This window comes from Oncorhynchus masou, chromosome 31 (genome assembly GCF_036934945.1).
Source record: "Oncorhynchus masou masou isolate Uvic2021 chromosome 31, UVic_Omas_1.1, whole genome shotgun sequence".
NCBI classification, from domain to species: Eukaryota; Metazoa; Chordata; class Actinopteri; order Salmoniformes; family Salmonidae; genus Oncorhynchus; species Oncorhynchus masou.
The window spans coordinates 21,978,296-21,991,863 of NC_088242.1; the positions used below are offsets into that span (position 1 = coordinate 21,978,296).

At 46.1% G+C, this 13,568-nt stretch overlaps 1 protein-coding gene across 1 annotated transcript in view; it reads left to right on the plus strand.

Annotated features, from left to right (window-relative positions):
• The window catches only part of tanc2b (tetratricopeptide repeat, ankyrin repeat and coiled-coil containing 2b), a 136,725-nt gene that overhangs the window by 72,115 nt on the left and 51,042 nt on the right, over nt 1-13,568 (plus strand). The window contains 2 exon segments of the mRNA XM_064950366.1: nt 6,033-6,149; nt 12,890-13,038. Of these exon segments, the coding sequence (XP_064806438.1) occupies nt 6,033-6,149; nt 12,890-13,038 (266 nt within the window).

A 13,568-nucleotide genomic window follows, 5' to 3' on the forward strand; every position in this document is an offset into this window, starting at 1 on the left:
CACACACGCTACACACTACCACATACACACTACCACATTCTCACACACACACTACCACACTCTCTCACACACACACTACCCCATTCTCTCATACACACACCACACTACCACATTCTCACACTACCACACTACCACATTCTCACACACACACTACAAACTACCACACTACACACTACCACATTTTAACACACACACTACACACTACCACACTGCCACATTCTCACACTACACACTACCACATTCTCACACACTCACAGTACCACATTCTCACACACACACTACACACTACCACACTACCACATTCACACACACACACTACACACTACCACATACACACTACCACATTCTCACACACACACTACACACTACCACACTACACACTACACACCACCACACCACCACATTCTTACACACACTACACACTACCACACTACCACATTCTCACACACATGACCACATTCTCACACACACACTACCACACTCTCACACACTCACACTACCACATTCTCACACACTCACAGTACCACATTCTCTCACACACACTACCACACTACCACATTCTCACACACTCACAGTACCACATTCTCACACACACACTACACACTACCACACTACACTCCACCGCACCACCACATTCTAACACACACTACACACTACCACACTACCACATTCTCACGCACATGACCACATTCTCACACACACACACTACACACTACCACACTCTCACACACACACTACCACACTAACCCATTCTCACACACACACACCACACTACCACATTCTCACACTACCACAATACCACATTCTCACACTACCACATTCTCACACACACACTACCACACTCTCACACACACACTACACACTACCACATTCTCACACTACACACTACCACATTCTCACACACACACTACACACTACAACACTAACACACTACTCACAGAGACTGTCTCAAATATATAGTGCACAGCTACCTGCATCCGCATATAGATATTTATTTATAAGCTTATTTGCCGAGTGGATTTTCCGACTGCCATCCATCGTGCTGTCCCTCAGCCTGGCTGGTAAGGGCCTTCTTAGCTGATTATTTCACTTATAATTCACTGTATCACAATTCCAGTTGTTCAGAAGTGTACATGCATTAAGTTGACTGTGCCTTTAACCAGAAAATTATGCCATGGCTGTAGAAGCTTCTGATAGGCTAATTGACATTATTTGAGTCAATTGGAGGTGTACCTGTGGATGTATTTCAAGGCCGACCTTCAAACACAGTGCCTCTTTGCTTGACATCATGTGAAAATCAAAAGAAATCAGCCAAGATATCAGAAAAAAAATTGTAGAACACCACAAGTCTGGTTCATTCTTGAGAGCAATTTCCAAACGCCTGAAGGTACCATGTTCATCTGTACAAACAATAGTACGCAAGTATAAACACCATAGGACCACGCAGCCGTCATACCGCTCAGGAAGGAGGATTCGTTCTGTCTCCTAGAGATGAACGTACTCTGGTGAGAAAAGTGCAAATCAATCCCAGAACAACAGTAAAGACCTTGTGAAGATGCTGGAGGAAACAGGTACAAAAGTATCTATATTAACAGTAAAACGAGTCCTATATTGACATAAAAAAAGCCGGTCAGAATGGCCGGTCAGCAAGGAAGAAGCCACTGCTCCAAAACCGCCATAAATTAGCCCGACTACAGTATACAACTGCACATGGGGACAAAGATCATACTTTTTGTAGAAATGTCCTCTGGTCTGATGAAACAAAAATAGAACTGTTTGGCCATAATGACCATCATTATGTTTGGAGGAAAAAGGGGGAGGCTTGCAAGCCAAAGAACACCATCCAACCATGAAGCACGGGGGTAGCAGCATCATATTGTGGGGGTGCTTAGCTGCAGAAGGAACTGGTGCATTTCACAAAATCGACTTCCAAAGTTGTGGCAAAATGGCCAAGGACAACAAAGTCAAGGTATTGGAGTGGCAATCACAAAGCCCTGACCTCAACCCAATAGAAGATTTGTGGGCAGAACTGAAAAAGTGTGCGCCAGCAAGGAGGCCAACAAACCTGACTCAGTTCCACCAGCTCTATCAGGAGGAATGGGCCAAAATTCACCCAACTAATTGTGGGAAGCTTGTGGAAGGCTACCCAAAATGTTTGACCCAAGTTAAACAATTTAAAGGCAATGCTACGAAATACTAATTGAGTGTATGTAAACGTCTGACCCACTGGGAATGTGACGAAAGAAATAAAATATTAAATAAATCATTCTCTCTATTATTATTCTGACATTTCACGTTTAAAATAAATATGTTATCTTAACTGACCTAAAACAGGGATTTTTGACTAGGATTAAATGTCAGAATTGTGAAAAACTGAGTTTAAATGTATTTGGCTGAGGTGTATGTAAACTTCCAACTTCAACTGTATCATTTTGGGTGTGTGTGTGAGTGAGTGCATGTATGCTAAGGTGCAGAGTGTCAGTGCCGTTGGTCAGTCCAGTTCAAGTGTTCAGTAGTCTGATGGTATCAGACTTCATGCTCCGATACTGTCTGCCAGTAAGGGAGAGAACAGTGTAGGATCCCTGATTATGCTGCAGGCCTTCCTATCGAGTAGATGTCCTGGATGGGTGGGAACACGGCCCTAGTGATGTACTGGGCTGTCTTCACCACCCGCTGGAGGGCCTTGCGGTCATGGACGGAGCAATTCCCATACCAGGCCATGATGCAACCGGTCTGGACACTTTCGATGATGCAGAGGTAGAATTTGGGGAGGACCTGGGGCAGCATGCTGAATTTCTTCAGCCGCGTTAGGAAGTAGAGACACTGTTGCTCCCTCTTGACAATGGTGGTGTTGGTCCATGTCAAGTCCTCAGTGATCTGGACACTGAGGAACTTAAAACTACTGTGTGTGTGTGTGTGTGTGTGGTATGTGTGTCTCTTACCCAATGCTGAGTCATTAATTGCTCTAAACACTACCCTACATGCAGGACTGTTCTCAATAGTATAGTACTGTATATCATGGTGCTGGTGGGGCGTCTCTGTGAGTGAATCCTCTCCCACTCCTCTCCTGGCTGTGACTCAGTAGGGCTTCTTGTCACTGTGGCCTCTGTGCTGTCTGGCTCTGTGCTGCCTGGCTCTATTACTTCCTCTGTTCTGCTGGTTGAACTGAGTCGTGTTAGTAAACTTCCTCTCCCATACTGTACTGTACACTGACAGTGGCATTCAGTAGACTGGTATACTGTATCTTGTATCACTCCTCAGCCCTCTGTGTTCTCCTGATTTGAACCCTGAGCCAACTCAACAGTGCTGAGTTGTTCTTGCTGTACTCCAGTTGTTGTGAGGCATCGTCAGAGGGGCAGATGTTTCAACCGCCTCTTGACATGCAGCCTGGCCCAGTTGGGACATATTCTCTGTCTGTATGTATACTACAGACAGTAGCCTGGCCCAGTTGGGACATATTCTCTGTCTGTATGTATATTACAGACAGTAGCCTGGCCCAGTTGGGGCATATTCTCTGTCTGTATGTATACTACAGACAGTAGCCTGGCCCAGTTGGGGCATATTCTCTGTCTGTATGTATACTACAGACAGTAGCCTGGCCCAGTTGGGGCATATTCTCTGTCTGTATGTATACTACAGACAGTAGCCTGGCCCAGTTGGGGCATATTCTCTGTCTGTATGTATACTACAGACAGTAGCCTGGCCCAGTTGGGGCATATTCTCTGTCTGTATGTATACTACAGACAGTAGCCTGGCCCAGTTGGGACATATTCTCTGTCTGTATGTATACTACAGACAGTAGCCTGGCCCAGTTGGGGCATATTCTCTGTCTGTATGTATATTACAGACAGTAGCCTGGCCCAGTTGGGGCATATTCTCTGTCTGTATGTATACTACAGACAGTAGCCTGGCCCAGTTGGGGCATATTCTCTGTCTGTATGTATACTACAGACAGTAGCCTGGCCCAGTTGGGGCATATTCTCTGTCTGTATGTATACCACAGACAGTAGCCTGGCCCAGTTGGGGCATACTCTCTGTCTGTATGTATATTACAGACAGTAGCCTGGCCCAGTTGGGGCATATTCTCTGTCTGTATGTATACTACAGACAGTAGCCTGGCCCAGTTGGGGCATATTCTCTGTCTGTATGTATACTACAGACAGTAGCCTGGCCCAGTTGGGGCATATTCTCTGTCTGTATGTATACTACAGACAGTAGCCTGGCCCAGTTGGGGCATACTCTCTGTCTGTATGTATATTACAGACAGTAGCTTGGCCCAGTTGGGGCATATTCTCTGTCTGTATGTATACTACAGACAGTAGCCTGGCCCAGTTGGGGCATATTCTCTGTCTGTATGTATACTACAGACAGTAGCCTGGCCCAGTTGGGGCATATTCTCTGTCTGTATGTATACTACAGACAGTAGCCTGGCCCAGTATATGTATACTGTATATGTATACTACAGACAGTAGTTTCAACCTGTCATGACAGAGAAAAGGGTGAACAGTCACAGTATCTTAAGGGCATGCCATATAGTTATATTTTCCTAAATGTTTCTGTTGAACCAAGTCTTCAGTATTGGGTAATAGACAGACAATGTGATAAGCTAGGTATAAGTGGCTGAGAATGGTGGAGTTATTTTGCATAATTGTCCAACACCAGCCATTTAGGGGAGTGAGAGCCCACACTCAGTGGAGCGAGAGAAAAGCTGCTTAGAATATGTCATGGGATTCCAGCTAAGCGAGCCTATTAAATGAACACCTGTTTAGAATGGGGATCAGATTTCTCTTGAACTGCATTGTCTTACGTCAGATGGCGTCTCTCAACCCAACTGTTCAGTTTGTCATACATTTGTGTAACAGATAGACATCTCTGTACTGGTTATCGTATGACTTGTACATCCCTGGCTAGCGTAACATTGCATCATAACATTGCTGGTGCAGCACATGGGGATGTGTGAAACTTCCTCCTCAGCCTAAAGTGTCCCGTTTGTGTCGCCTCATTAGCTAGCTTTTGAGGTGGCGTGATCGGGTAAGACGCTTGAGGAGGGCGTGTGTTTGTGAGGCAGAGGTTCTGCGTTTGCTGCAGGTATGGGCCGAATCGGGAGGAATTGGTACTCACTAAGCAAGCAGCGTGACGTCCTTTACACTGGCATAACATTCAAGTTTAGAATGTGTCGCCATTACATTCGTCTATAAAACTGATCCAGTCTACACCTCACTTGAGGAAGTCCGCGGTTATTCCATTATTTTCTCTTGTATTTTATTCTATTACATTCTATTCTATTCTGAGCCAAACAGACTTGTCACATCCGCCACCCCCAAATTTGTATCATTCTAACATTCTCGACACCTTTCCTGTTGTGTGGAAGTGATCTGTTGACAGGTTGGCTGTCGGAGTCGGGTGTGAATACATTCCCAAAATGGATGTATGCCATTTGCATTCTTGCTGTGATTGCGTCACTAGGCATGCTGACAGACATTTGCATTTGTCAGTGCTGTTAAGTTGATTATTCAATGAGGATGAGGATGTTTGACATTCTGTTCTATATTATACTGTAAGTATCATCTTTACCTCCCGATAGTTTTAAATGCCCAAGGAATGTGGTTAGTGGATTTGGTATTGTAATGTATAGGACTAATGTATAGGAAGTGTTGGCTTGGTGTTCTGTATACTATATGACACTGTAACAATCCTGTTTCTCTTGAGCTAAAGTTGTACCTGTGACCAAACTCAAATGAGCGACTTCGATAGGCTTTGCTGCGTGTTAGTCATTTCAATGTGCCGACGCAATCTCATAAGCTCTCTCTGTCTGTCTCCCCCTCTCTCTTCTATCACCGTCTGTCCCCCCCCTCTCTCTTTTCTATAATTTGGGTGTTCTGTGTCACTGTGTGTGTGTGTGTGTTGTCTCCTATATATATGTGTGTGTGTGTGTGTGTGTGTGTGTGTGTGTGTGTGTGTGTGTGTGTGTGTGTGTGTGTGTGTGTGTGTGTGTGTGTGTGTGTGTGTGTGTGTGTGCATTCTGCTCCCAGCCCCCCTGCGGAAAGCAAAATTTGTGGAGAGCCCTCGCATTCCACAATCAGAGCTTGGCTCCCCTACACACACCTCCTGCACTGCCAAGATCCACGGCCTGGATACATACAGTCCCGGTAAGTCTGCTCTGCTCCTCAAGTCCCCACAGCTATGGCCTTGTTTGTTTTTCAATGTTTTTACTTTGGTATGTTTGATAGTACTGTCTGTCCATCTGTCCATCTCTGTGTCTGTGTCTGTCCGTCAGTCCGTCTATCTGCATGTGAGTGAGTGCAGATTGAATGTGTGTGTCAGAGCTAAGCAGTGTTCGGTTCTGTCTTTCACTGCATATTTTACAGGCACTGCACATCGCTAAGGTTATTAGTTGAATTTCTTTCCTGACGCTCCCCCGTTCAGCCTTTCTAGTTCGCTGACACTATTTAATCCTCTCCCTCACTTCCTCTCTCTTTACCTCTCCCTACGTCTACCACTCCCCCTCGTGCCCTCTCTACCTCTCTCCCTCGCTTCCTCTCTCTTTACCTCTCCCTACGTCTACCACTCCCCCTCGTGCCCTCTCTAACTCTCTTCCTCGCTTCCTCTCTCTTTACCTCTCCCTACGTCTACCACTCCCCCTCGTGCCCTCTCTACCTCTCTCCCTCGCTTCCTCTCTCTTTACCTCTCCCTACGTCTACCACTCCCCCTCGTGCCCTCTCTACCTCTCTCCCTCGCTTCCTCTCTCTTTACCTCTCCCTACGTCTACCACTCCCCCTCGTGCCCTCTCTACCTCTCTCCCTCACTTCCTCTCTCTTTACCTCTCCCTACGTCTACCACTCCCCCTCGTGCCCTCTCTACCTCTCTCCCTCACTTCCTCTCTCTTTACCTCTCCCTACGTCTACCACTCCCCCTCGTGCCCTCTCTACCTCTCTCCCTCACTTCCTCTCTCTTTACCTCTCCCTACGTCTACCACTCCCCCTCGTGTCCTCTCTACCTCTCTCCCTCGCTTCCTCTCTCTTTACCTCTCCCTACGTCTACCACTCCCCCTCGTGTCCTCTCTACCTCTCTCCCTCACTTCCTCTCTCTTTACCTCTCCCTACGTCTACCACTCCCCCTCGTGTCCTCTCTACCTCTCTCCCTCGCTTCCTCTCTCTTTACCTCTCCCTACGTCTACCACTCCCCCTCGTGCCCTCTCTACCTCTCTCCCTCACTTCCTCTCTCTTTACCTCTCCCTACGTCTACCACTCCCCCTCGTGCCCTCTCTACCTCTCTCCCTCACTTCCTCTCTCTTTACCTCTCCCTACGTCTACCACTCCCCCTCGTGTCCTCTCTACCTCTCTCCCTCGCTTCCTCTCTCTTTACCTCTCCCTACGTCTACCACTCCCCCTCGTGTCCTCTCTACCTCTCTCCCTCACTTCCTCTCTCTTTACCTCTCCCTACGTCTACCACTCCCCCTCGTGTCCTCTCTACCTCTCTCCTCGCTTCCTCTCTCTTTACCTCTCCCTACGTCTACCACTCCCCCTCGTGCCCTCTCTACCTCTCTCCCTCACTTCCTCTCTCTTTACCTCTCCCTACGTCTACCACTCCCCCTCGTGTCCTCTCTACCTCTCTCCCTCACTTCCTCTCTCTTTACCTCTCCCTACGTCTACCACTCCCCCTCGTGCCCTCTCTACCTCTCTCCCTCACTTCCTCTCTCTTTACCTCTCCCTACGTCTACCACTCCCCCTCGTGCCCTCTCTACCTCTCTCCCTCGCTCGCTCCCTCACTCCTCTCCCACAACTCATCTTTGGTTTCTGTTTAGATCACAGCGGACCTTTCCTCTGTAGCCCTGCAGAGAGTCTAGTTCCCTCTCTCCATCCCTCCCCAATCCATCCCTCCACCCCCCTCTTTCCCACCACGGGAGGAAAACATCAACTTGGGTCAATCAAGGATAGAGCAAATCAATTCAAATGTGTTTTTTTCTGCATCGATTTTTTTCATCGTTCCTGCAATCTGGTCTCTAAGTGCAGTCATTGAGAATAGCGCCATATGGCTTGGTAGTATCTCCTGACATTTGTGTTGGGATACAATCTGCCTATATGGATTTGACTCAGATGAACACTAATCAATGGTTGAAGATGTGAGGAAAAGTTCGATAGTCATCTCAATATGACAAACAGAGCACTTCACACCATCTCCATCTGCCAGTATCTCCAAAACCTTCGCTCTATGTGTGTGTTAAGTATATTCTGATATCTGCACTCTAATGTTGTAGTGAAGAGCTTGATGTTGCGTTGAATCTGCGACATAATCTGTATCAACAAGAAAAGCCTGTCTGGTAGTAGTCAGTTAAATGTGATGAAGGCATGTTGTTTGTACTGTGTGAGAGTGGTATGGAATGATTTGAACAGGAATTCTGCTCAGTAGGGAAAAGCCAAGAAAAGATGAGCTTTGGCCTCCCACATGGAACGAATGGCAGACGCGTTAGCTTTTATCAAGAGGTCTTGGGGAACGTGTAACAGCCTGATTATGAGTTTAACATCTGATCTTAGGACAGAATACCAGACCATAGTTCCCGCTCTGCCTTGTGTGTGTGTGTTGACAACCAATCGGCATAGCCTCCACTGTTCTTTTACGGTACAGTGTACAACCCATTCTACTGTACCGTATGTGAACAAGTCCTCTTTGATGACAGTAGCCATTGAGATCCGATTAAATCATTCTAATTCCTAATTCTATGGCAGTAGCCATTGAGATCCGATTAAATTATTCTAATTCCTAATTCTATGGCAGTAGCCAATGAGATCCAATTAAATTATTCTAATTCCTAATTCTATGGCAGTAGCCATTGAGATCCGATGAAATGATTCTAATTCCTAATTCTATGGTAGTAGCCATGTAACAGTATTCCAGCGGCCCTCCTCTGCTGTGGCAACTGGTGGTATGTGTAGATGTGTGGGGGAATGCGGGGCTTACTTGGCGTAACCCTCCTGTCTCACCTCACCTATAACCCCTGGTCTGCTGTGGTATGGGGGTACGGGGCTGGGGCTCCCATGCCTGCTCCACACATGGACAGCTCCTCTTTCCTCCTTCGGCACGAGACAGGCAGATCCAAAAATCAAGTCAAATTGTATTTGTCACATGCTTCGTAAACAACAATTGTAGACTAAGAGTGAAATGCTTACTTATGGGCCCTTCCCAACGATGCAGAGAGAAAAATAGAAAAACAATTACACAAGGAATCAATACACAATGAGTAGTGATAACTTGGCTATATTCATGGGGCACCAGGGCTGGAGTCAATTCCATTTAAATTCCAGTCAATTCAGAAAGTAAACCAAATTCCAATGACACATTTTCCTAATTGAAAAGCATTGAGGATAATTGCCATTGGAATTTCAATGTACTTCCTGAATTGACTGGATTTGACCCTGACCAGGTACTGAGTTGACCTGCAGGAGTATGAGGTCATTTAGGTAGACATATACAGTGTATTTGGAAACTATTCAGACCCCTTTTCCCACATTTTGTTACATTACAGCCTTATTATAAAATTGATTCAAATGTGTTTTCCCCTCATCAGTCTACACACAATACCCCCTTATGACAAAGCAAAAACAGGTTTTTAGACATTAACATTTTGAAATATCACTTTTACTCAAGTATTCAGACCCTTTACTCAGTACCTTGTTGAAGCACCATTGGCAGCGATTACAGCCTCGAGGCTTCTTGGGTATGACGCTACAAGCTTGGCACACCTGTATTTAGAGAGTTTCTCCCATTCTTCTCTGCAGATCGTCTCCTCTGTCAGGTTGGATGGGGAGCGTCGCTGCACAGCTATTTTCAGGGCCTCTCCAGAGATGTTAGATCGGATTCAAGTCTGGGCTCTGGCTGGGCCACTCAAGTACATTCAGAGATTTGTCCCGAAGCCACTCCTGCGTTGTTTTGGCTGTGTACTTAGGGTCGTTGTCCTGTTGGAATGTGAACCTTTGCACCAGTCTGAGGTACTGAGCGCTCTGGGGCAGGTTTTCATCAAGGATCTCTCTGTACTTTGCTCTTTGTTCATCTTTCCCTCGATCCTGACTAGTTTCCCAGTCCCTGCCACTGATTGTTCAGTTTGGCCAGGCGTCCAGCTCTAGGAAGAGTCTTGGCGGTTCCGAACTCCTTCAATTTCAGAATGATGGAGGCCATTTTTTAGTACCATCTCAAGGATGATCAATGGAAACCGGATGCACCTGAGCTCAATTTCGAGTCTCATGGCAAAGGGTCTGAATACCTATGTAAATAAGGTATTTCCGTTTTTTTTAAATATAAATTTGCGAACATTTCTAAAACCTGTTTTCGCTTTGTCATAATGGGTTATTGTGTGAAGGTTAATGAGGAACAGTTTCAATTGAATCATTTTTAGGATAAGGCTGTAAAGAAACAAAATGTGGAAAAAGTAAAGGGGTCTGAATACTTTCCGAATGCACTGTAGGTAGTAGGGGTGAAGTGACTGGACAACAGGATATATAATAAACAGTAGCAGCTTATGTGATGAGTCAAAAGAGTTAGTGCAAAAGGGGGTATATGCAGATAGTCTGAGTAGTTATTTGGTTAACTATATAGTAGTCTTATGGCTTGGGGGTAGAAGCTGTTCAGGGTCCTGATGGTTCCAGGCTAGTTGCACTGGTACCGTAGCGGAGAGAACAGTATATATCTTGGGTGGATGGAGTCTTTTGACATATTTTAGGGCCTTCCTCTGACACTGCCTGGTATAGAAGTCCTGGATGGCAGGGAGCTCGGCCCCAGTGATGCACTGGGCCATACGGACTACCCTCTGTAGCGCCGTGCAGTCAGATGCCAAGCAGTAGCCATACCAAGCGGTGATGCAGCCAGTCAAGGTGCTCTCAATGCTGCAGCTGTATAACTTTTTGAGGATCTGAGGGCCCATGCCAAACCTTTTCAGCCTCTTGGGAGGGAATAGGCATTGTCGTGCTTTCTTCACGACTGTGTTGGTGTGTGTGGACCACATTAATTCCGTGGACGGCCGGGGGAGAAACCGATGCGTCTGGCCGTCTGCACAGGAACACATTCCTCCTCGCTGCCCGCCAAGCCGCCAGATAGTTCCCATGGCAACCATCTGTCTCTCTCCAGGAATCTGAGCGAAGGGGACTAAGAGAGGGAGAGGGGGCAAACACACAAACGCTCGCTATATATTCAAATTCTGTAGGAGGAGTGTAGACTGATTGATGTCTTGCAGACAAGGAGGAATGCTTGGAGTTCCATTGAGGGCTAAGGGCATGTTTGTAAGGACCACTTTACTGTGTCTGAGTTCTGAGGGTCATATAATGTGTAGTGTGATTACTGCAGTCGCCTGTGAGTGCATTGTTGTTTATGTCGAATGCATGAATTACACAGTAAACACCATCCCAATGGCACCCTTTCACCTTGGTCTCTAATGGTCTAAACCTCTCAGGTCTGTTTACCTGTCGGACTGGTCTGACCAGTCAGTCAGAGAGAGGGGAGGGATGGTTGGGAGACCTGGGTTGTATTCATTAGTGCAATTATTTAGTAATGAACACAAGTTTTTCTTATTGGACAAGTTGAGGTAGGTCCCTCCCTGTTTCAGCCTGTTTGCTTCCGTTTGGTTCCTTTTGAATACACCCAAAGAAAGCAGCTGTTCTAATCTACAGTGTCTCACCACTGTTTAGTTGAACACCATCACCTTCTTTCACCTGTCTTTCTTTGACATTCCCACGACCACGTCAAACACCCATACACCACACACAGCAGAGAGAAACCAGCTCTTCAGCCGAGATTAACACGTTACCCAGCAACACCCCGCCCATAACAAAGTAGTCCACCAGCTGCAGTATCAGGTATTAGTTTAATAACAACATCCTGGTATTGTGCCCTCATGACCAGACCAGAGCAGGATCTAAAGAAATATAAACAGTAATGAGGACAGTGAAACCTCCAGCATTGCTAGAAGTGTCTTCTATATTATCATCATATGATAAAACTGTAGTTTCAGAGGATTTTCAGTCCCTCTCCAATATAGCTGTGTACATGCCAGTAGACGGTGTGAGTAGAGTGATTCACATCTACTATTTCTCTCTTACTCTCCCTCTATCGCTCTCTCTCTCCCTCAATCTATCTCTCCATCTCTCTCTCTCTCCCTCTATTGCTCTCTATCTCTTGGAAACACTCACACACACAGACACGTACACATACACACACCCTGCCCTCACACAGGTGAGGGGCGTATTCACTTACCTCATCCAAACACAACGCTGACTGTGTGGGATGGGAACAGTTGTGTGTGGAGGAATCTTTACAGGCATGTCATGTCATGGCTAGAAGGAGTTGGCTGTCTCAACGCCAGTGTGTCCAGTTCAGTCTCAATCTCAGGAGAATTTACCTCTGATGCACAGCTCTGCTCTCAGGGGTGGTTCAGGTAGAGACTGTTTCTTTTTTCTACTCTACTAGGTTTCTACTCTACTCTACTATATGCTTTCTCGCATTTGTATTCTCTTTGCGATTTTGTGATTTGTACTGAACATTTTTCAGCAGGAGAATATGTAGCTAACATGTTCAGATGTTGCACATTTTTCTGAGTTGGGGCTTGAACAGGTCAGGAACATTTATCCAGCAGTTTGTTCCTCCGCTTCGATGTGAATCTTTTCATTTTCATGTGCCAGACTGCTCCTTCTATAGTCTATCCAAGGTGTGGTTGCCTTCCAGGTCAAGAGAGTTGGTTGACTCTGTTTTACTTGTTTTACACTCACTCACAAACACACTCCTTTTTTCTCCACTCCCTCTCTCTTTCTCTCTCCTCCTCTTCGCCCGCCCCCTCTCTCTCTCTTTGTCACTTTCCCCCATACTCTCTCTCTCTTTCCCCTGACTCTCCTCTGTCTCTCTGAAGGGGAGTCAAGCGGGGAGCTGGGGCCCCCTCCGTCGGTGGATGAGGCAGCCAACACATTGATGACGCGCCTGGGCTTCCTGTTGGGAGACGAAACTAGTGAGGGGCCAGACGGAGAACATTACAGCATGGACGAACCAGATGACAGACAGGTGTGTGTTTGGCAATCCCACAATGCTAACCCCTCCTCTCTCGACTGCTTCCGCTCTGAGAGGAAAACCTCTCTCCCTATTTGTGATATCTTGAGAGTCCATTTGGTGTTTCTGTATTTCTGATTCAATTTGAGAAACACACATACCTGGGATGTGATAACTTCCCTTCTATCTGACAGTTTGATGAGCTCCTTGTCAAATCAAATCAAATTGTATTGGTCACATACACATGGTTAGTAGATGTTATTGTGAGTGTAGTGAAATGTTTGTGCTTCTACTTGCAATAGTGGAGTGGAGCCTTTGGCATATTCCCTATTTTGTTGCCTTACAACCTGGAATTAAAATGTATTTTTGGGGGGTTTGTATCATTTCACTTACACAACATGCCTACCACTTTGAGGATGCAAAATATTTTTTATTGTGAAACAAACAAGAAATAAAACAAAAAAACGGAAAACTTGAGTGTGCATAACTATTCACCCCTCCCCCCACCCCCGCCCCAAAGTCAATACTTTGTAGAGCCACCTTTT